Genomic DNA, 22,499 nt, shown 5'->3' on the forward strand with positions numbered 1-22,499 from the left:
GAAAACAAGAGTCACAAGGATCTTCTCATGTTCAGTTCCTTAAAAGCCACTGACCTAATTTGTTCAAAATCGTACAGATAGCAGACTTTAAGTCTGATTTCCAACAAACTATGATGCTTCTATCTCAAAAATAAAGATGAGAAAAAGCCTGAAAACTGAAATGCGTATAGTTACGTGAAACTAATCTTCAGCTCCTAATACATTAAAATCAGAGTTGAAAACTGAACATTAAAAATGAAGCAGAACTGAAATGCCCACTAGGACACTTAATTTGGGAAATATAAAGGAAAAATGAAAAGGAGTAGAGATTAAGAATAGAAAGCCTTTTTAACCTTATAAGTATAACCTCTCCGTAGTTTGCAAATCTTTGAAGAAGATCATCAATCAAGTTATCATCAAAGTAGTTTTCTTCTGCTGAAGAACTTTTGATGGAGACCAATACTGTGCCATCAGGTGGTCCCTGTGTTGCAATCACCTCTTTATAAACTTTCTGTCTCTCTTCTGCTTCGATTTCAAATATGTCAATATCAATCAACGCCACCACAGGCCTTGGGGAAAAAAAAAACAACCAGAAAAAAAGGTTGTAAACAGAGAAGTAAGATGCCTTAAAGTTAAATTTTCAATGATTAGGAAGTAATGTATAAAAAAAAATGAAACCTGTGGTCAGATGTCTTCAGCTCTGCTCTTCCATAGTGCAACAAAGTACCAGGATTCCACGTATAAGGGACTTTACTGTTATCATGAAAGCTAGCATTCAGAAGATCCAGGTCTTCGGCTACATTCAATATTAACAAAAACAAAAGGGGAAAAGTATAATGATTGCAGGAACGTGATTAAAAAAAAAAAATCAAACTAGTACAAAAGAAAAAAGAAATCAGAGCAAGCATTTTACAGAAAGAAAAAGTTCCTTCTGAACAATTGAAATGCCAGTAACTATTGTCTGCTCCATGATCAGTGTCGCTCTAGTGTATAAAAAATTCTGTTAGAAGCTTTCCGTCTGGTACAAAGCCAGAGAGACAAGCTCAGAACTGCTGGCACTCTGAATGTCCCTCAATAGACTCCGTATGCCAGTTAAAAGAATATTTAAAACAGTTTAAGGAAGGACTCAAACCTGATCGGTCAAAAGGCCATTTTCTTCTTCTCCAAAGAATACGATCTGTCCATGCTGGCGTGCGACATTTTTCACTGGTGTCGTAGTCATCAGAAAACAGATCATATTTGTACGTAGGAGCAAAATTTATTTTCCCCTCTAAAAATCCTCTAAAAATCTATAAAAAACCAAAACAATTATGTCATGTCAGAAGACAGAAACAGATGGGAAACAGCTTGAAACTAATCAGAATTCTTTTTTAACAGTGAAAACCTGTATAGACGTCTCCAAGAAAAAAAAAAGAAAAAGGCATTTGATAATATGAATCTTTTTCCAAATGTTATTTACTAAGAACATTCTACATCTGCCACTATGACTAAACAGCAACCCAGACAGATCATCATTAAACAGAAGTATGTCAACAACTATGTCTTGAAACCCAGACTCCTCAGCAACATACATTTCCTCCAATATCATACAGAACTTGAGGCCATCGAGATGTTGTCCACAGCACTTTAATTAGTTGAGTAGTTGTTCTTTTGACAGAAAAGTTGGGAACTGTGATTATATTTAATTTACCTTTCCGAATATACACAGCATATTCAGAAAGGCAAGTGCCATGCGTGTAAATTAATAAGAGATAAAAAAAGAAAAAAACAAATAAACAATAAAAAAGCCCCAACAGACTTTAAAATAAATACATCTGACATGACGTGAAAGATTAAAGAAATACAATCATCATTTCCTTCCATTACCTGCCCAGTATTAACAGATAAAGCTGTCCAACACAAGACACTAGAGGGCCACTGCTCACTCCTGCAGTGTTCAGATTAAACATAAACTAAGACCCTTTAGTTAATGGAATCAGGTCCAACCTGCAGCCTACTCTTGCACCAGCATTTGACTTGGCTATAAACCCAATATGGTTCTTATAGACAAGTCAGTATCAAACAACAGGTTAGAGTGCTTCTCCACTATTCTTGAATGCAGCGATATATTAAACATACCTGTCCAGAATTTTTCTGATTAATAAGCTGGTCTCCTGCTATAAGGGAATCCCAGTTTTGTTGTCGGATTAGTTCCTTAACCTCCTCATTAGGAATATCTATTCGATAATTAAAGTCACCACACCAAAAGATGTAGTCGTGGGAAAAAAGCATCCTTCCCTGTAAAAGAGAAGAACACACTGAAGTTAAAAAACAATCAAGAGACAGAAATTCACTAATTTCAGGTGCAGTTCAGTTTAGGTGGTGTTGTTTTGTTTTGTTTTTTATTAATCATAAAGTATTTATTATTTCTATCTCATTAGGACAAGTGTTAGTATTTCGCATCCATACGATCAGAAGCGCAAAGTCACAGGTATGGTATTCACACATGCACGATATGAAAGGAGATAAAACACTTTCTATGCAGTTTACATTCCTAAAGAAAGACGAATCATCTGAATTGGATCCCATGAATTCTTCATCATTCTGCTCCGGTCTGGAAGTTTGCTCTAAGATGATGACTGCTGTCTGTGTCACAAACACCCTGAGATCTTCTGGCAGAATATCCTGGCACAAACTGCAAGCTGAAGGCCTTATTATATGGATTTAATTGAAGATTTTTCAGTTACATACAATTTTGAGGCTAGGGACAAGACAGAGGAGCTTCTTTTAGTTCTAAGAAGGTCTAGGGCTTAAATGAAAATTATTGCTTTGTTTTGAGTTTTTCATTGCCCTTAAGTAAACCAAAACAAATGAAGTAGATTAAAACAACAGTGTTTACAAAACTGTTCCTGGAAACCCTAAAAATACAATACATCCAAGTAAAATTAAAACAGAACAGAGGTGAAAAATTTAGAAAAGAAAAAGAAACCCAATAAAATCCCATGTCAATTGTCTGCATAGTGCCACAAAAGCTAACAACGGCAACTTAAGACAGTTTTGTCTCAAGCAAGCATTTTATTGCAGTGTTGAAATTACTATTTATTTGCTGTTTGATAACCTTTTATGAGAATAAACTACAGAAATGAACAGACCTAATTTGACAAAAGTAAGTTAAAAAGAAGCTAAGATGAGCTAGCAAAAAAAAAAAATCACTATTGTGTACTGAAAACAGAGCCATTCCCATAGTCGGCTTTTTTCCCCTCGTAATTGATTAACTTTAATACCTACAAAAGTTCTACAACGTCTCAGGAATCTCTAGGGTCTCTTCCTTATGCTAAACCCTCAGACCTCTATCTTTTCCACCAGACACCGATGTGGAAAGCTCTATTTTTCTCTAATCTTCTATTTCAATAAAAATGGTGGGAATTTACTTTATCTCTGATACCTCTAATCCAAGAAAAGTTGTAAATTCCCCAGAGACATTCTGGGAAGGAAAGAAAAATAAACTCTTGGATGATGCTGCTGGTGCTTAAGGGGTTTCATTTCTCATTTGTTAAGGAATTTGAACACTGCTGCTTACCATTGGAAAACTGAGCTTGCGAGCTATTTCTATGAAGTCTTCATTTCTTTCTTTAACTTGTGATTGCCCTGCAGCAAAATGGCTGCAGACAAAGCAAAGACTGGATGTATGAAACAGCATCCGAATTGCTACTGCACCTTTATTACCAGTGGCTCCTCCCATGCCAGTCTTTACAGTATCAACAGCAACGTCCCTGAAAGAGTTAAACAAACATTAAACCTTCAAACTGAAGAATCATAGAACACCCCAAGCTGGAAGAGTCCCACAAGGGTCACTGAGTCCAACTCTGAGCTCCACAGAGCACCATTTGAAATTGAAACCCTATGTCTGAGAGTGTTGTTCAAATGTTCCTTGAACTCCGGCACTATGGGCTGTGCCCACTGCCCTGGGCAGCCTGTTCCATGCCCAATGTAACTGGGTGAACAGTTCTACATTTGTCTGACTGTATCCCTGAAAGATACTTCATAAAGGAACTAAAGGATAACAGTAGGACCTGATCTTGGGAAAAAAATTACATTTTCACGTGCTCTTTCAGCAGTAAGGCACTGAACTGTTTTAAGAAATGTCAACAGCTATCAAATAGAAATATAACACCTCCACTTTTCAAGCCTTCTAGTCAACTGATAAGGTATTTAAAGCTACAGTAAAAGAATTTAAGCAGCTAGTTCCCCAGAAGATGGATCAGCCCTCTTGGAGCCCAACACATTTCTCAGTATGCTTGTATATCAGTCTGCAATACCCAACAAACTGCAGGTGACCCAGCCCTGGGCACAGCTGTGCATTCACTGACCTGATAAAGGGAGCATGCTGGGGCCTGATGAACACAAAGAGGCAGACGCCCACTAACTGCTCAGAAGCCAGCAGCACATACTTGTAATCTCTTGATATGGTCTTCTGCAGTTCTGCAGCCCAGAGCTTCTGATTGGTTGTGCTAGCAGTAAAATAAAAAATGCCAGCTTTAAAATAAAAGAAATTAAGCAGGTATTGAGAGTGTTGATTAACTTTAACCGGACAATGGGGAAGCAGGTCAAAGCCAAGCTGTGAATGTGCCCTCTAGCAGAGTCGCAGCCTAGAAGACTGCAGTTACCTCCTAAAGCTCAGTTAATTTTGGAAACACATCTGTGGTCTTAGATCAAGAAGAAACCTCCTTGAAGTCATAAAGACTGTGGTTCTCAGAGCTAGTGTAGGATATACATGAAATAATGACAGATCGGGAAGAGCTGCTAACTAGACAGAGTGCAAATTAGTGGATGAAACAAACTGTCACCTTGTCCTCAGGACAAAAGCTTCTGCAAAGGCAAACACTGCAATAGGCTTTAAATGTTTTTGCTTTTTTTCCTGATGAGTTAAAGCTTGACAAACAGCAGAAAAACATGCAAAACAGACCAACAAAACAATGGACAAAGTGAACATAATCCTAGGATTACACATGAAGGTTTCATCTCTGGTATCACCCACAACTGACAAAAGTATATTCTCATATCCCACTTCACCAGGGGCAAAAAAAAAAACCACAACTCAAATTCCACAGTAACGTATATGGAACAACAGAGCTGAAAACAAACTACAAGTAGATCAAGTTAAGCTCAGAGGTTACTTCTGCTTTTGACAACAGCAAAAACTGATGGTATAAGAGGATGCACTCGTTTTATATAGACCAAAATTTGATTCCAGTCAGTCCACAAAGGCACACCAATGATTCATACTTTTGGAAGGGATTTCACAGGACTCGCTGATCCCAGCAGTAGGAAGGCACAGAGACTGCAGAACCCTACCAGCATCGGAGAGAAATTCTTTCCATGTGTTCAACAAAAAAGTTTCAGGGGCTACTGAACTTCTTCAGTGCAATCTAAAATATAGCCAAGTACTGACTGTTTGGATCCTTGAGATTATTCTGAATAATGCCAAAGTCAAAGCTTTGCTAATGAAAGCTGAGATGATTTGGCAGTCTCGGCAGACACAGGCAGAAAGAACTGGAATACGGGCAAAAATTAACATAGAATAATCCCAACCTTTACAATTAAGGAGGGAAAAAAAAAAAATAGCATTATACTTAAATCTGGTTGTCAGCAGAACTAATTTTGTATAGATTTTATTACCTACCTTGCATTCACAATGTTTCCTGCATTTAACTCCACCATTTCTTCAAATCCAATGGCAAATATGTCCACAGGTTTGCTTCTTCGATCTGCATTTAAATATTGAAAAAGCCATTTGTTGGTTACAATTAACTTCGAAAGCCAAGACCTCATATTCTTATTCTCATGGTCACAGTCTAATTAAGAAAGAGAGTTTTCAATTAAAAAAAGGAAAAAGAAAAGCCAGACGATATTATCCTACCTTGGAATTCATGAATACCAGCTATGCTTGGTGCATCCAGAAGCCAGTCAGTGAGGGTCTGATTTTTAAAGGCAATACTTCGAAACTGCTTCCCCCCGTTGACATTCCACGTCCCAACGCAGACTCGAACTTTTTTGGGTTTTGCATACTTATAGAAGTTTTCACACATACTCTTCAGCACTTTTACAGATGCTGCAAAAACATTTGAAAATACGTTATTCATATATAGAACTCCCTATTTTTTCCTCTTCCCCTCCCCCATAAAACTTGGCAATGAGATCTTTTCCTTAAAATAAAATAAAATAAGGCAATAAATCCATGCATAGACATACAGAAAGTTAAAGTGTGAAAGCAAACTGGATGCAGCATTTCACCAGGTAAGGTACATTGCAGACATTTTATTTGCCTGGGTAGGATATTGACTGAATGAAAGATGGCAATAACTTACTTATTATGTAATATATACACATATGTATACTCACACATGCTACATATATAGTAATACAGATTACTGTATACACTTTATATAGTATGTATATTACTATAAAATTTACAGTCGTGATATATATATATACAATATATATAGTGTACATATGCATTATTATACATAACTATATATTTATCTGTACAGTAATATGTATATTAATATATGATACACATCTACCATTCTCTAACCTATCTATGATCCCTATGGAAATTAATTTTCAATACATGCCAGCACAGATATCATACATAGATTGCATTTATGAAATTAGAATCTCCATTGAACAACACAACAATTTGCAAACATTAATTTCTTGAAATGAAAAAAAATGACTGAAGTAGATCCATTCACTAAAACAGACAAGGGAAATTATTTTGTCAAAATATGCTCTTTTAAAATCACAAATCCAAATTGCTGTTTAGGTAAGTTCAATTGCTGAAATCCTGTTTTAATGAGGAAAGTAGGCTAGGGTTTGAAACTAACTTCTCTGCCTCCTCAGCCTTTCTGCACCTTGTTTCTATGTGCCACATGGGAAAAAGATTAGTGGCCTACTTGTAAAGGGCATTGTGAGGAGAAAAATATACATAGTTAATGCTTAGACACTGAAGTTACATGGATTTCAAAACTCCCTTCACCTATCAGCTGCATAATAACTATATATATGTTATACATGTATATTTCTTCAAGCAAACAAACAGATATCTCTCTTTTTAATTATGCTGTTTTTTTTCTCTAATTGAAGCAGGAAAGAAATTGCTTTAGATGCGAACGCTATTGCTTGCACTGTAATTTACTCAAGCAAAGTTAACTTATCTACTTATAAGTCTGTCATGGTTATCAGCGTATGAGAATCATGGAAACTTCACTGGATGGAACTTCACCCAAATCCCCAGAACAGGATTACTACTGAGCCATGTCAATTTTTTCTGTTAAAATGTTTAGTTACTCTATTTGCCACCTTTCAATTTGCTCCAGAATTTTGGCTAACCAGTTAAAACAAAAGCCAAGGATGCTCTGGTCATAGTGGTTCTAAAACAAACTGAAACCAATAGAAGAAAATATAATGTATTTAGCATTTGTGAAGAACTTTGCTGCAGAGTGAATCATATATCTGTACGTGGGGCAATCACACATGAAAGCCAGTAAATTTACTGGTGTCTCTGAGAGTAACACAAGCAGATCACATTTGCGATCATCCCATCCATTTCCTTATCATAGTCCAGGCAAATGAAGTCAACAAACCTGTAAGGAGTCAGCAGAACACCTTGCACCTTCATAAGATAGCCACCTACTGAGGTTACTACCAGAAGTACCTACATACTAAGCAACAGTCAAGTCATGAAGTCCACCAAGTGCTGCAAAAACCAATGAGGGTCAAAGAGAGAAACTACTCCTGCACTTGACCGCTGAAATGAAGCCAATCCAAGAAATGCTGCAGCCAGAATGCATGCAAGTACCCAAATCACCCAAAGGGTGAGATGAACCCAAGGAATCCAATTCACTGAGAGACTCTGAAGATCTGGTTAGATTAGTTTTTGTAGTGTTTCCAACAAGTCTAAAAACTGAGCTTGGACTTCTATTTTCTTCACTTCAGCCCCTCTTCCTTTTCTTTTGGCAGTAACTTTGAGCTTAAACAGTTGCTCCAAATAATTCATACTTCCTACTGCACAAAATCCAATTACAGCCTACTTAATCATACCGGAACAGAACGTAACTTCATAAGGGACCTATCAGCACACTTATGGCAAACATAGAATTGACATTGTTACTTTAGAAAACCTTCTAAATTGTAGAATGACTCTTCATTCAAAATGAGAATAAAGAAGGAAAACCAAGATATTTTTACCCTTCTTTTCCAAACCAGTGAATGAAACAATGGTTTTTCAGAGCTCCTGAACCTCCTGCACATGTTATTTCCCTTTATATTTCTAACCATTTACCATTTTAACAAAAAAAGTTGCCCCAATCTACAACATAAATAACCCAACACATTAAATCTTATGTTATTTTGTTTTGAGAGTGTTTTAACTGCTGTTCATACTAAGCAGGCACACATTCAGAAATCAATTCCACAGAAGGAACATTAATTCTATGTAATTAATTAATTCTAAGTAATTCTATGTAACTGAACTCTTTTGCTGCAGCGTCCAAATTATTGCAGGTATTTTTCAATGTACGACAATCTGTGTCCAGATGAAGCCCAAAGTAAAATATTACATCAGCAAGTTGAAAAAAAAATCATCAGTATTTATGACTTCTAATGAGTCTCTGTCATTTATACAGAGCTTCAAACACTTCAGATGTATCTCAACAAAAACTTAGTCAACAACAAATTCTCTCGAGGATCTTCCCCATTCATTCTGCAGTACATGGGGTACATGGCTACTACCTGAGTATCCAAGTTCCATGGAGACTGTACAGGATCCCACAATTCCTAAATAATTGTTCAAATAATTTATTCAGTTTAGTAGCCTCCTGATTTCACTCCCTCTTTCTCCCCTTTTTTCTTCCCAGGTACTGAGTATCAATTATTTCCCCTCACCTAGAAACTAAGCATCTAACCTGGCTTCACCAAAATTACTTTCAAAAAGTAGCAAAATGAACTCAATTAATGCAATGACTCAGAAACTGCTGCTTTAAGTTTTCTCAGCATATAGTAAAATCCGAATATGTGAGCATTAGGAATATTGCATTTTAACTTATATTTTCTAAGAGCAAGAAGGTGATGAAGTGCTGAACAGCTGAGAAGTACTCACAGTCCTCCCTTAAAAACACACAGCACGTATAAATCATCTCTTCAAATGGAGCAGCTCTGCGTAACCAGATAGAGTTACAACAGAAAGGAGAATTTCCACTAGCTGTTTTCTCATTTGAAGCCCAAAAAACAATGGTCAAGATATTATTACCATCATGTTTCAAGATTAGGAGTTAACTATGATGGTCCTTCTTCGAGTTCTCTTTTCACTAAGAGTTCTACCTAAGTAGATGCTATAAAACTTCTGTGTTGAATGCAGAGTTAACTGTATCTCAGCAGTTCTGCCTGTACTTTTGCTCCACAAAATTGTGCCAGCACATTGTTTCAGATCATTCTTGTACAACAAAAGCCATCACCAGGAGATTAATACAGTCAGTCTCATGCAAGGACACAAGCAGGTAGAGCCTTCTAAAGGCAAAGACAACAAAACTACAAATTGTACTAAAGAATTTTACCTTATATCCCCCCAAAACCCAACCATCTTGACATAACAAGAATACTGAAGCTCTCAAATCAGAGAAAAATACAAATTCCTCTACAGCTAGAGTAAAGCATTTGGAAAAAATAAAATAAAATAAAATAAAATAAAATAAAATAAAATAAAATAAAATAAAATAAAATAAAATAAAATAAAATAAAATAAAATAAAATAAAATAAAGCAACCAAGAACTGGCTGTCTGTTTTTATAATCCACACCCAAGCACAGACATAACCTTCTCCACTTCCTGTATTTTCACTTCTCTTGTATTAAAGAGACTTCCTTTTATTACAGAATTTTGTGGAATAGGAACCCTCAGGTCCAAATAACATGGAGAAAATGTGAGCCCAAGACCAAGTATTACGCAAATAGGCACAAGAAAAAAGCCAGAGAAGAACAGCTACTCAGATATTAACAGCTTAACTTCTATACTATACCTGATTGTAATGACTGCTCTGAAACTACGGATGCAGTAAGAAGGAAACAAGAAAAGAATTAGTCAAACAGGCAATTACTTTAAAAAAATAAATAAATAAAATTCAGAAAGAACATGCTATAATACACAATTTATTATACATAACTGTTCACTTCGGTTAAAGTGCATCTTTTATGCTGTGAAATCTAAAATGTTTCACAAGAGTATTGACAAAGTCTCCATTTTTGCCCTACTTATACTGGATATATGTACTCTGAAATACCTCTGTAGTTAATTTCTCACCTACTACAAAATGCAACAACCCGATGATCTGTGAAGACTGACTCATGTTCTATCACTGACAGGAGCTGCAAATATCAAAAGGCCAGCTTGCATTCACAGAGAAGGCAAGAAGGAACAAGGACTTTCAATTAGCTTTGAGGCAGGGTCAATTTAGCAAGTTTCTGATGCAGGAAAAGTTATAACCACATGAAATCTCATGATAGAAAAAAACTGAGAGGGAAAATCTTTCCGCTTCCACACAGTAAATAAGATGAACACAAGATGTACACCACAACTGGGAAAGATTTTTCTTGTACCATTTGCTACTTCCCTGCACGTTGGAGTTCCAGAAGGATGGGATATGACTGCACTCCTGGGGATTGCGCAGGGTATGCCTCTGTTTGGAAATGCAGGCTTCTATGACTTAATGCCCCATTCTCATCAGGCGAGCTAGATTCAGGTATTCCAGACCCTCCAAACCCCACATGACTGTGCCTAAGCAGAGCTTCTCATTGAAATCTCTGACTTTGGTGCAGAATGTCACCCATTGCCTGACATATTTTGGTGGTGTACGTGTTCATGGGAAAGGTCTCTTTACACACAAATTGTCTTCTCTTAGGAAAATCCTTTTTGCTCCTCAGTAGAGGAAACCAAAATGATAAATACAATCATTAAGCACTCTTAAGTGAGCCAAAACTAAAGAATAAATGCTTTGCATCTGGTATAACACCACAGTGAGAAGTTCTTCACTGACATGACAGAGCAAATAAAGGAAGACATTCAGCAAACAATCCAAAAAACATTTTTAAAAAGAAACCGGGATTTACTCTTCCCCAGAATTCAGCATGTAATTGCTGTAGCGAGCGCTTGCTGTGAATGGATTTGAAGATGTGAACAAACCCAATCTCACGTGCATCCACTGTAAAGTTCTGACAAATACACTCCCCACATATTTTCCCATTAAACCACCAGATTTGAACAAAATATGAACAGTAAACAAATTACTGCAGCACATTAGTTCAGTCATATTAGTCAAGGAGAAGTAACTTTTACCTTTTAACAAGCCAACAGAACATAAAAAAGCAATCACACTTTCCAATACTGCTTTGAAAACAGACTCCATACAGCTTTCTTACACCAAATAGTTATCAGACAGATTAAAATCCTGAAAGACACATACCGCGTAAACTGCTGGTGGTTAAGAGAGCCCGTGCTTTATCTGCTAAATCACTATTTAGGGTATTTCCCAATAACAAAACATCAATGGCCTCCTGCTTGGAGCTATCAAAAAAGTTATTTTGAATCGTTCTGGTCACAGAACGAGCACCATCCTTCAGCTTTCCAGCCTGTTAGGGAGGAATACGTATAAAATATTTTATGTTGGACATTGCTCATAAAAACATTGGCAATATTCAGTAACAGTTTCGTAAACCTCATTAATAATTTTAAAATCTAGGACAATTTGCCCCCTTCACTGTTAAGTAAGAGCCTTCTGAGACTACTGTACTACATCCAAATGCTAATCCACAGACTAACACCTTCAAGGCACACCTAAGAACCGGATTATTGCAGTTTAATTATTTAAATTAAGTGAAATTCTGCTGGAAGGGAGTACATTTTTTCTCTCCTAAAGCCTTAGTCTTCAAAAACTAAATCAATATAAAACCATGTTTAGACCATGATAGAGGATTCTGGGCTTTTCCCCAAATCACGAAAAGTAAAGCACTTAAGTGCATGTGTCATGATACACGAATATGTATGCATGTATGAGCACATGAATTCAGAATTTATACTCTGAAATATCCACATTACAGAAGGGACAGCTTCAATTTATAAAGACTTCTCAATGTTATATTGTCTCATGCAGTATCCCAGAAGGAACACACACACTAATCTATCGCTAAATACATACAAAGACACTGTCATTGCACACACTGCACATTAGCAGTGCAGTGGAATAGTGCTCCAATAGAACACTGTCTAACAACCTGAAAGAAGAATCTCCAAGAGATGTACTGGTACTACAAATGCTATCTGTCGGTCAGACTTATAGAGGATAATGTAAATGGTATGTCATGCAGTCTCCTACTTGAGTCAAAAGCCATCAGCATTTAACCCTGCATGCACATCACTGACAGTGACTTCACAGGCACAAAGATGTTTTCTTGATTACATGGCTTATCTTATGTAGACAGATGTATTTTACCTGCAAAGCACATGTAACACATTCTATTGCATGTATGTGAAATATAGATCATAATCCATCAGGGATGCTGCATGGTATTACAGTATTATTAAAAATGCTCTAAGTTAACAATCTGCACTGTTCGTGTATATATATATTATATATATATATATAAAAGACAAAAGCATAAGAAAACTACAAAACCAATCAATCAGTTAGTTCAATGAACTTTACTACATAACAAGAACAGGAATTACTCTTTTGTCAAGGATAAGTAGTAGCAGATTAGCAGCATGATTTCGTAAGACGCTATGGATGAAGTGGTGGGGAGCATACTATTGCAACAGAATTTTAATAGGATGCTGCTCGTTTTCTGTCAGAAAATGTACGACTTAAGACATGATCCAAAAAACACACTCACCATTCACATATCAGGCAATTAATTGAAAGGAACCCAGAGAGAGCAAAAGAAAGAGTAGGTAAGGAGTTAGATGTAATGAGTATTAACATGCTTTAAAAAAAGGACTGTTTTCCAGTACATTAACATGTTTAAATTTAAAATACATTCTCTTTCATCCCAAATTTCCATACTTTTTTCTTCTATGTACTCTTGGATTTTGAAGAATCAAACTGACAAACTTCGTTTGAACAATGAGAAAAAGGAGTTTAAAACAAAATTCTAAAATATATTAGCAGAGCACTCACAGAGATACTGATTTAGTGATCTGGTCAAGTTTCACTGAAAGAATGGCAACTAATGGATGGCTTTGCAAGTATTAGAGGTCCTCTTCAAATCGGCAGACTTCTATCTGGGATGCTGCCTTTGAATTATGGTACTCACTAACAGCTGTACCGGGATGAGGACCCCAGTGACAATGATGGACTACTCTGTATTATGATAAAAACAGCAAAGTAAATATACTCTGCATTTTTCATGTTAAAAATTGAAGTGCAAATACAATAAATGCATTTCACAAAGTAAAAATTTTAAGTAGTCTAATGAACACCAGGAAAGTATTAATTTAGGAGAAGAAACAAATAAGGTTGAACAAAAAAGTCAGGAGAAGAGGGAATGCCCCATAAAATACTTACTGTAGCTTTTCTGAGGGTCTGGTTGACATAAGAAAGTAAAACTAAATGGTTTTTAACAAAATTCCATTCTATACTAAAATATGAGCAATTACCGAATGAAAAGGCCTTGATGCACCAATTATGGTCAGAATCAGCAACAAGCCCATTTAGCTCCTTTCTTTTTATGTAGCTTACTTGTGATACCCTCTACTTGTGCAGAGAAGAACCCTGATATGGTTTGAATGAAAAAACAGTGGAAAACAAACCAGTCAGCTACAAATATGCAGTATATATGGAAATGAGTTGAACAGAGATCATGTAATGAGAAGCAGTGTGTACTTGAATAAAAAGAACTGTAAGAAAAGAGATTCTTGAAGGAACTAAGGATAATTATTATCATGGTTTGATATTTTTTTGTCTTGACAAGTATTATGGGTAGAGAATTACAGCAATAAAAAAGCAACATTGTTTAAAAGAGAAATAAGAGATAGCATTAGGAAATTTGAACCACTCAGGCATCAACAAAAACAAACCAAACCAATGAGAAACAGAGCGTGACAGTGCCATATAGCACAATATTCCATTAAAAGGGAATGCAGAAACAGAATGTGATGGTTATTGGGGTTGTTATTGTTGTTTTTCAAGTGCATGCAGAACTAAAAAGAAATAGCATGCAAAGGAAAAATACCCCACCACAACCTGCTGAGTTTTAGCACTGTTAATCAATGCTATAAGCAGAAACAACAATGTCCGGTGGAATACATTTGAAAAGCAAGGAGATGTGCTGAATGAAACTACAGCAATAGAAAGCAGAAGTACAGACAGAAAAGTGAAATGATCAAAGAGATTAGAGCTGATTTGAATACACTTTTTTTTAGAGCTACAATCAAAAGAAATCAAAGTTTTGAGCCTCATCCTTTCCTAGAGGATAGCATTATCTGGAAAGCAGGGGCATGGCTAAGAAAGGAGGTACTCAAACAAGATCTGTCGGTCAAGATAACCAAACTTTTCTCATTAAATGCTTTTCTTTTTCCCCATTCACTGGCTTATGAAGATTACAACAAAACTGCACTTTTAAAAATATTAGTTCTTAAATTTATGACAGAATCTAAAAAAATAAATACACATTGAAGATTGCTAAAGGTTTAAATAAAGTGCACTTTACCTTAGCTTTTCCTTCAAGGGCTCCAGTCCCAGCATAAATTTTACTGACAGAATCTCCATTCACAGACCACATGGATCGGAAGACTTCCTGAAAGCGAGTAACCAGCTGAGGCTTCTCAGCTAATCCTAACACCTCCAGTTGTTTTGTTAGCATCTGCAACAGTTGAAGGCAACATTTGCAAGAGAAAGACCTTTATTTTCTTTTGAATTTATTTCAGCATATATACATCCCCCTAAAAAAAAATCTTAGCTTTATAACCAGGCATATCATACTGAACAAATTAATACCATGTCATGTTTATAAAACTGTATTTTTCCTGGAGCTTTAGCTTCAACATTTCACCTTGTTTTAAAAATAGGTAGAAATACGGAAAAACTTCAATGATCTGTAAACATTATTATCTAAAAATTGCCATGTCACAAGGTAGGCTGGCTTTGATTCTCAAATCTTTCTACTTAAATCTTTTAGAAACAGGACTGTTTATGTTTCCCAACAAGAAGCATACAGAAAACACATTAACCTCTATTACCAGAATGCAACATGAACAGAGCTCTACGATGCGTGAAACTGCAATGGCTGCTGTCATTCATTCTGTTTTCATGTGTAATTTTTATCTGACAAACCACAATATTCACACTTGCAGTCAATATACTACAATTTTTTTTTTTTTACTGTTCCTTCCACATTAAATGTATTTATATTACAGGTATGTAGTAAATATATATGCATTTATATGTAAAATAATGCAAGATTCCAAACACACCATTATGCCCAGGGAAGTAGAAATGAACTATTGTGCCTTTCCTGAAATCCCACAATCAAGTTTACTCAGAAAAAAAATCAACTAAGATTGTTGCTACCAACATAATAGTGAAAACTAACGATTAAAAATAATGATTAGTGTTAACTAATGATTAAAGATAACGAAGTTCTTAAAAAGCATTACAAAGGTAAATGTAGGAGGCATAGATTTACAGTTCTATGTGAGTACTACGCTACACTTTCTATTGCACCACAAATCCTACTGTAATACCATTAAAATCCAATGGGTAGCATTTCACAGTGTTTCATTAGCAAGTCAACTTGTTGAAGCAGAGCCCAGTAAGAGGATTGAATCCCACAGTAAAGGTGAACTACACAATCTGACTGTGGCCAAAGCTGCAACCACAACATTCTTCCACAAAGAATTAGCAGCACAGAGATGCAAAAGTAAGAAGAGATAACTAGCAGATGCTGGGAACTGTAATCTCACATGAAGAGCTTCATCTTATAGAAAAAGAGGAAATGGCTTCAAGCTCAAAGAAGGTAGATTTAGGTTAGATATATGGAAAGAATCTTTCACAGTGAGAGTGGCGAGGCATTGGAACAGGTAGACCAGAGATGTGGTTGATGCTCCATCACTGGAGACTTTCAAGGATCAGGCCCTGGGCAACTTGATTCAGCTGTGCATGTCCCTGTTCACTGCAGGGGAGTTGGACTAGATAGCCTTTAAAGGTCCCTTCCAACTCTAAGGATTCTGTGACTCTCTCACAGAGTAACTGTGAATGTTTTGTGAAGGACTACACCAGCACTACCTATTCTGTAGTTGGAAGCCTTGGTCTTAAAAGACAAGCTGATACTTAACAAAGAGTGAAGTGTTTTTCATAAAGCTACGTGACAATTGTGTGATTGCAATTACTGCACAACTGCTGTTGCATCAAACTACTAAGAGCTGACTGCCTACAGAACAAGAGTGCGATGCTATAAATCAAATGGCCACCTACTATTTATTTTTATTCATCTATCACGTGAAAGGTACGGCTACTTTTACAATCTGCTTCCTACAGAAGTATCAGGAACAGTTCTGTATCTGGAAATGCACACCATTTTTCCTACCTCTAAGCCAAAGAAAGCCTGCACGCTGTTTGTTCTATCCAGACAGTCCAAGCAGTTTGTTCTGACAGTACCACTTTGAGATCTGTGCCAAGGACAATGAGAGACAGAAACAGAAAACAACTGAAATAACTCATTTAACGCATATCATCAGTAAAGACAGGGACATTAAGATCTGAACCAGAACAGTACATCACAGTATTGTCACTGCATTATTACTGCCATCTTGAGTGCATTTATAAATGCATCAGCAATAGAGGGTTAGCTGCAATAACAACAATAATTTTGCAACAGCTACACAAATGTAATTAGTTTTCTGCAAATAAGATGAGCCTTTAAGTTTTTCTGCAGTTCTCCTTGCTTTCTTGGTTAAGCTGTTACACAACAGTAAGGTTCGTTTTCAAAGACTCTAGCTAACACATTTTGTAAGAATTTCAGAGAGAATTAATTACAAAAACAATAAGCAAAGAAAAAGATAAAAATAACTGTCCTAATAGAAGTAACAACAACTTGTGATACAATTAAACTCAATTTCAATCTCTCTTTACTTTCCTTTTCCTCCCCAAACAGAAAGGAAAGTTAAACATCTTCCCTTTAGCTCAACAGATGATTGATGCCCTCAGGATCCCTAAAGCACCTCTCTTCTTTGAAAGAAGCCCATTAATCTTTGCTAAAAACCTCTCAGAACGGTCATGTTAGGCAATGTTCACATTCTTCATTGGCTCTGAAGATAAACATCTGATGATTCTCCCAGCGATCCATACTTTTCCTGTCTTTTGTCATTCCCACCACACCCTTTGTCCAATAAAGTCAGTAAAGGTTGATAACATTTACTCAACTTGAACAACTAGTAAAAAAATTGTTGAAAATGTTGAAAAATATTCAAGATTATTCCATTGCTATCTCTATATTTGATTTGAAATAGAAAGAAAATCAGTATCAATACTAGAGGGAAAACTGACATTCTACAATGGAGACGGTCCATAAACTTCAAGTAATTTTAAAGCTATTGCAAGTCACAACCTATTTTGCTTCCATTCAGCTGTCAGTCATTTTGATAGGTGGTGATATTATCGGGATCTCTGGCAAGATCAAACAGCATGCCCCACAGAATGACAGGACTGTGCTATTTTTATGATATAAAACAAAAGAAAAAAGCACTTTAAAAACTTTTGTAGGAATGCAAATAGAGTTTTGACGTGGGGATGGGCTCTAACTACCATTCTATTAAATCTGATCTTATCTCGGTCTACTGAAACCTGACCCTGCAGGGCATAATCCCACTGTGAAGTCAGGATCCAGAGAGGCACTGGAACTCTTCCCTCACCCATTGTATCAGCAGACAGAACCCAGGCCATAGCAACATCCTTTTACTCAACAGTTCCTGTCATGGAAAATCCCACAGAAAAGCTCTGCCCTGGTGTTAATTAAATGGAAGAAGGGTGCAAAGGTGAGAAGAACAGGAATATTGCCCATTCCTAGCCCTGCCTTTTCCTGCTGAGATCTTTGCTCTAAGAAGAAGAAAGGGGAAATAAGGACAACATACATACAGCAGGACCAAGTAGCACACAGCAGGAAATACAACATGCATCCCTGCTACCACAGGACACAGAGCCCCAGAATTCTGATATAACTGTAATTACAGTTACTATCATGGTACTGGTTTACTGTCCATTGCATATCTCAATACTTGCACAAGTTCTAGAAAGAATAAATTTATTTCTTTAGCAGGAGTTAGAGCTAAAAATAATATGATAAAATTAGAACTGCTTGACTTAAAGCAAGTATCAGCTGCTGAAGACATTTCCCTATACTACCTTTGCCTCCTCTCCCACCACTACCTGTATTTGCTGCATCAGCAATACATTCTTACATGATCTGCAAAAAGCACAGACTGCTGATCAAAACTCAGTAATGAATCTTGCCTACGAGGCTACTGAATAGCTGACTGTTCACATTTTTTTTCTTCCCACAAGGACGTTTCAACATACGTTTTTTGCACCTCAGTAAGATGCATTTCTCACATCTCAATATGATGTTTCCCGAATAATAATTCTCCCCAGTTGCAAAACCTTATTTTAAATCCTCTGGAACTCATTTACGTTGGGTAAAGATCAGACAATAAGAAGGTGTTATGATGTATTATATTTAAAACTCATATGGCTACTGTGAATGACTCATTTTGTGGAGAACTGAATTTGTCAATTGGGGGGAATCCAGACAGAAATTTCAAGAAAGATTGCACTGAAAAACAACATTTACAAGAAACTGAAAACAGTGTGATCCACTGCTGAGGAAAATAGGAATAAGTTACAAAGGAATAGGAAAAAAATATTCATTCTTCAATCCCATTCGAGTGCACTCAAGAAAATGGACAATCGACCACATTCACAAAATGATGAGTTCGAAGAACCTGAAATTAAGCCAGACCCCACCAATGCCTCAGAGACTGTTTCCATCAAGACTTTCAGAGTATATTCAGAACAAGACAAAATTTTCATATTCATGATTCATATTCGTGATTCATATTTCAGTTGCTGAACATCATCATCTTGTATACAATAGAAAGACAATATGAAAAATATTTCTATTTATGTTATCTTCTGGCTACGTGGTAGAATCAGAATCATAATTTAATTTGAGTAAAGTTATAGAAAAAAAAAAAGAAAGAAAATGCAAACCTTTTGACTTCCTTTCCATCAAAATAAAAAAATCCACATTCTAAGAATTTCTGGACTTGAGGCTTAAGCACACTGTGTAGTTTTTCCGCCTTTCCACCTTTAACCATTTGATGATAGTCAAAGTTCACCATTTTGATATCTGCTGAATGTTCAGATGCTTTTAAGTGGCTCTGATTTTGTAAACAGAGAAAAAAAGATCATAAACATGCTAATACATGATCACGGAGTAGCATAAGTCAAACAGAATCAAACGAGATTAAACGAGTTAAAACATTACAAAGCAGTTTTATTAGACATTCTGTGCTTTCTAAACTGTTTTATCATTACTGTGCAACAAATCACTCAAAACTGACAAATATTTCACCTTTGTTTCTGTGTTGTTTTTTTTTTTTTCTTGTTACAAACAAAATAGTGTTTTGTTTTCGTTTAGTTTTTCTTGCTTACTGTACTAGGGGTCATCAAGCACACATATGACAGCTTTGTCTGCTAAAACATTTCCCTTTTCAAAGCCCTTTCCACTAAATGCATCATTCTAGAAATAACAGACAAAACAGACAAATTGTTCAGATTTCTGTGGAGGAAACCTTGAGTAAAATTTCCCCTTCAATTCCCTGAAAAACCATAAAACTGTTCACAAAACCTTTGGTGATAGAGGAGCGGTAGTGCTATGGAGCTGTATTCATATCTGCGAACAATAACATCTCCTGCCAGGATGCCTGGGTTCAGAAAAGATGCTAGCAAATGACCTAAAATATTCAACTACTGCAATAGTAAGGGAAAAGGAAGAAGGAAAAGAAAAGCAACACATGGCTGCTGCAGTGTTCTCTGGCTTCAAACAGAGCTGCTCACCTTGTCAAAATTAGAGGACTACAACATCACAGTTGTTTTTAACCTACCTAGTGTGAATTGGTAACACAGGCCACTTACAGTGAGTGCCCTCTGAACAAAAGCTCCAATTTAATCACAAAACAGATTTTAAGTTTACGCTGCAAAATTTGGAAGTTTTAAAAAACAATATTAAGTAATACATCCCAGAACTCAAAGGGGATGACTTTAAAAAGAAATGCAATATTATGAAATGTCACAAAGGATGGCCTACCAGCATTACAGGGCAAAAAAGATTGTTTTCTTTACAATTAAGCCACTAACAAGCACAAAACATGAAAATAACTGCAGATCTCTCTATATTATCTATATGACAATTTTTCAGTGAAGTAATCAGTCTGCACACAATCAAGCTGTAACCGTAAACAGCTTTCAAAAATTCACTTCATACTACTTGTCTTAATCAATACTTTTATGATAGATAAATATGATAGACTCTTTTAAATCCAGGCAGTAGTTGTTGCTATTTCATTTTTTCAAAGGCTATATATAAGCTTCATAGCACACACTCCAATTCCAAGGAAAAGCACAATGAGAGAAAGGTAATTCTTACCTGAAAAGCTTTGCTGAGCATGTGCTCCCCTTCTTTTGCACCAAGTAAATTCACAATAATTTGTTTGCCATATAAACTTTTAAGAGTTCGGAAATGCCTGTTAACAGAAGAATAGTTCCGCGCTCATTTTCTTAAAATGCCCATGCTGAAAATTAACATGAGCGTGTGCAACATTGACACAAACATAGTGGAGATTCCAATAAGTCTTTTATTATGTTATGGCCAGACAAGCCAATGTTATCCAGTAACAGAATATAACAACTGACTGTTCTTTAACTCAGAGAATAGCATAAAAAATGTTGTTTGACAAAATATACGTAGTTAAAATCATAATGTTGTGAAATGGTTGTGTCAAGAATCAAATGAAAGTATTGATTTTACTTTTACAACAGCAGTTGACAAATACAGATTATTCAATATGTATCTATTATAATTTTTGTTCTAAATTTAATGAAGCATTTCACACTCTTACATTTTCTTCAACCTTTTCAACAAAGCACTCAAAGGCACAAGAAAACCTGCAGAAGTTTGAGAAGATTGCCCAGACATTCTACTGCTTTGGTGAATCACACTTTTGCAGGGGCAAAGCCTCCTGCTTGAAATAATATATCCCATCACATTGATATATCACTTATCAGAGGTTCATAACACCTTCACAAAAACTCAAGATGTCACCTGTCAAAAGCTGGTGCATTCGCCTCAAAACCCCTTGACATTCTGACACGATGGGATCCCACCTGTAACGAAAACATTAAATCATTTGTCGTAACACATTTGACTTGTTCTTCAAAGACCACTTAACACTCAATGTCTAAAAATGGCCTAAAAATGCACTGCACTGTCTAAACCAGCTTCCCCAAGTTTATTATTTGCTATGATGATCATTCTTTCCTTGGCTTTCCTGAAGTTTCATTTCATTTTTCTAAAAGAAGAAAAAATACTTTTTTATTTAATGTTTATCATCTCACCTAATTATTTCTGAATAAAAGGCATGTAAAGGCTCCACTGCAACATGCTTACATGCCCAGCTTAAAGAACCTAGCATAACTGTGAACCATGAACTTTACAAAAAAATTCCCTACCAAAGTTACAATCTTAGTTGATTAAACAACAGCATCAACTCGCTTCCAAAGGGCAACCTCGTTCTGCTAGCTAACTGCAGGAGAGCCTGAAAGTTACTCCATGATGCTTAAAAAGACAAGAAAAAGAATTATGAGTATAATTAGATCCATCTCCTGCTTACCTGCAGGCCTGGCTGTTCCCAAAACAAAGGAACAGACCCTCTAATCTGGATGAAAGATGACACAGAATCATCTAAATATATCACCTAATGAGAAAAAAAAACAAAAAATAACAAAACATAATATTAGAAGGCATCAGAGAATGAATGGAGGTTTAAAATTTCTTAGCCTTAGCTAAACATACAGAAAACAAAACATATTTATACATTGCCTATTCCACTGTGCAAAATACCATTTGTCTGCCTCACCCTTATTCCTCACCCAGATCTGAACAATTCATAAGAAGTTCTGGCACTTCTATGCTTCCTGTGGAAACATGGTTCAGAAAGGTTGAGAAAATAGTGCAAGATTCTATTACTTGGGCCTGAATGACTTTTGTACTAAGAGTAACCAACTATTTTGAAATCCTGATAACAACTTCCTGTAAGGTTTTTGTTTCCTACATCACAGGACCCATAATAGTTGAAATGTAAACCAGGGCACAGAATATAACAATGCAGCCTACTCAAAACACCTGCACAGATTTTGTGCACCAGAACATGAAACGCAATGG

General features: G+C 36.2%; 1 protein-coding gene across 15 annotated transcripts in view; it reads right to left on the reverse strand.

Moving 5' to 3' along the window:
• SYNJ1 (synaptojanin 1) overlaps positions 1 to 22,499 on the reverse strand; it is a 59,120-nt gene that overhangs the window by 21,072 nt on the left and 15,549 nt on the right. For 8 of the 15 annotated variants that reach the window (XM_072327151.1, XM_072327142.1, XM_072327140.1 and 5 more), the window contains exons 6-21: positions 21,949 to 22,032; positions 21,381 to 21,442; positions 20,706 to 20,802; positions 19,268 to 19,437; positions 16,590 to 16,671; positions 14,715 to 14,867; positions 11,474 to 11,630; positions 10,034 to 10,057; positions 5,879 to 6,070; positions 5,642 to 5,726; positions 4,329 to 4,469; positions 3,539 to 3,731; positions 2,098 to 2,256; positions 1,112 to 1,268; positions 658 to 775; positions 333 to 548 (exon numbers count right to left, since the gene is read on the reverse strand). In XM_072327151.1, the coding sequence (XP_072183252.1) occupies positions 333 to 548; positions 658 to 775; positions 1,112 to 1,268; positions 2,098 to 2,256; positions 3,539 to 3,731; positions 4,329 to 4,469; positions 5,642 to 5,726; positions 5,879 to 6,070; positions 10,034 to 10,057; positions 11,474 to 11,630; positions 14,715 to 14,867; positions 16,590 to 16,671; positions 19,268 to 19,437; positions 20,706 to 20,802; positions 21,381 to 21,442; positions 21,949 to 22,032 (2,090 nt within the window). Of the gene's footprint in view, positions 1 to 332; positions 549 to 657; positions 776 to 1,111; positions 1,269 to 2,097; positions 2,257 to 3,538; positions 3,732 to 4,328; positions 4,470 to 5,641; positions 5,727 to 5,878; positions 6,071 to 10,033; positions 10,058 to 11,473; positions 11,640 to 14,714; positions 14,868 to 16,589; positions 16,672 to 19,267; positions 19,438 to 20,705; positions 20,803 to 21,380; positions 21,443 to 21,948; positions 22,033 to 22,499 lie in introns of all 15 variants that reach the window. The other 7 variants (XM_072327152.1, XM_072327147.1, XM_072327145.1 and 4 more) reach the window with 1 other exon arrangement.

Source organism: Excalfactoria chinensis, chromosome 1 (assembly GCF_039878825.1).
Source record: "Excalfactoria chinensis isolate bCotChi1 chromosome 1, bCotChi1.hap2, whole genome shotgun sequence".
Taxonomy (NCBI): Eukaryota; Metazoa; Chordata; class Aves; order Galliformes; family Phasianidae; genus Excalfactoria; species Excalfactoria chinensis.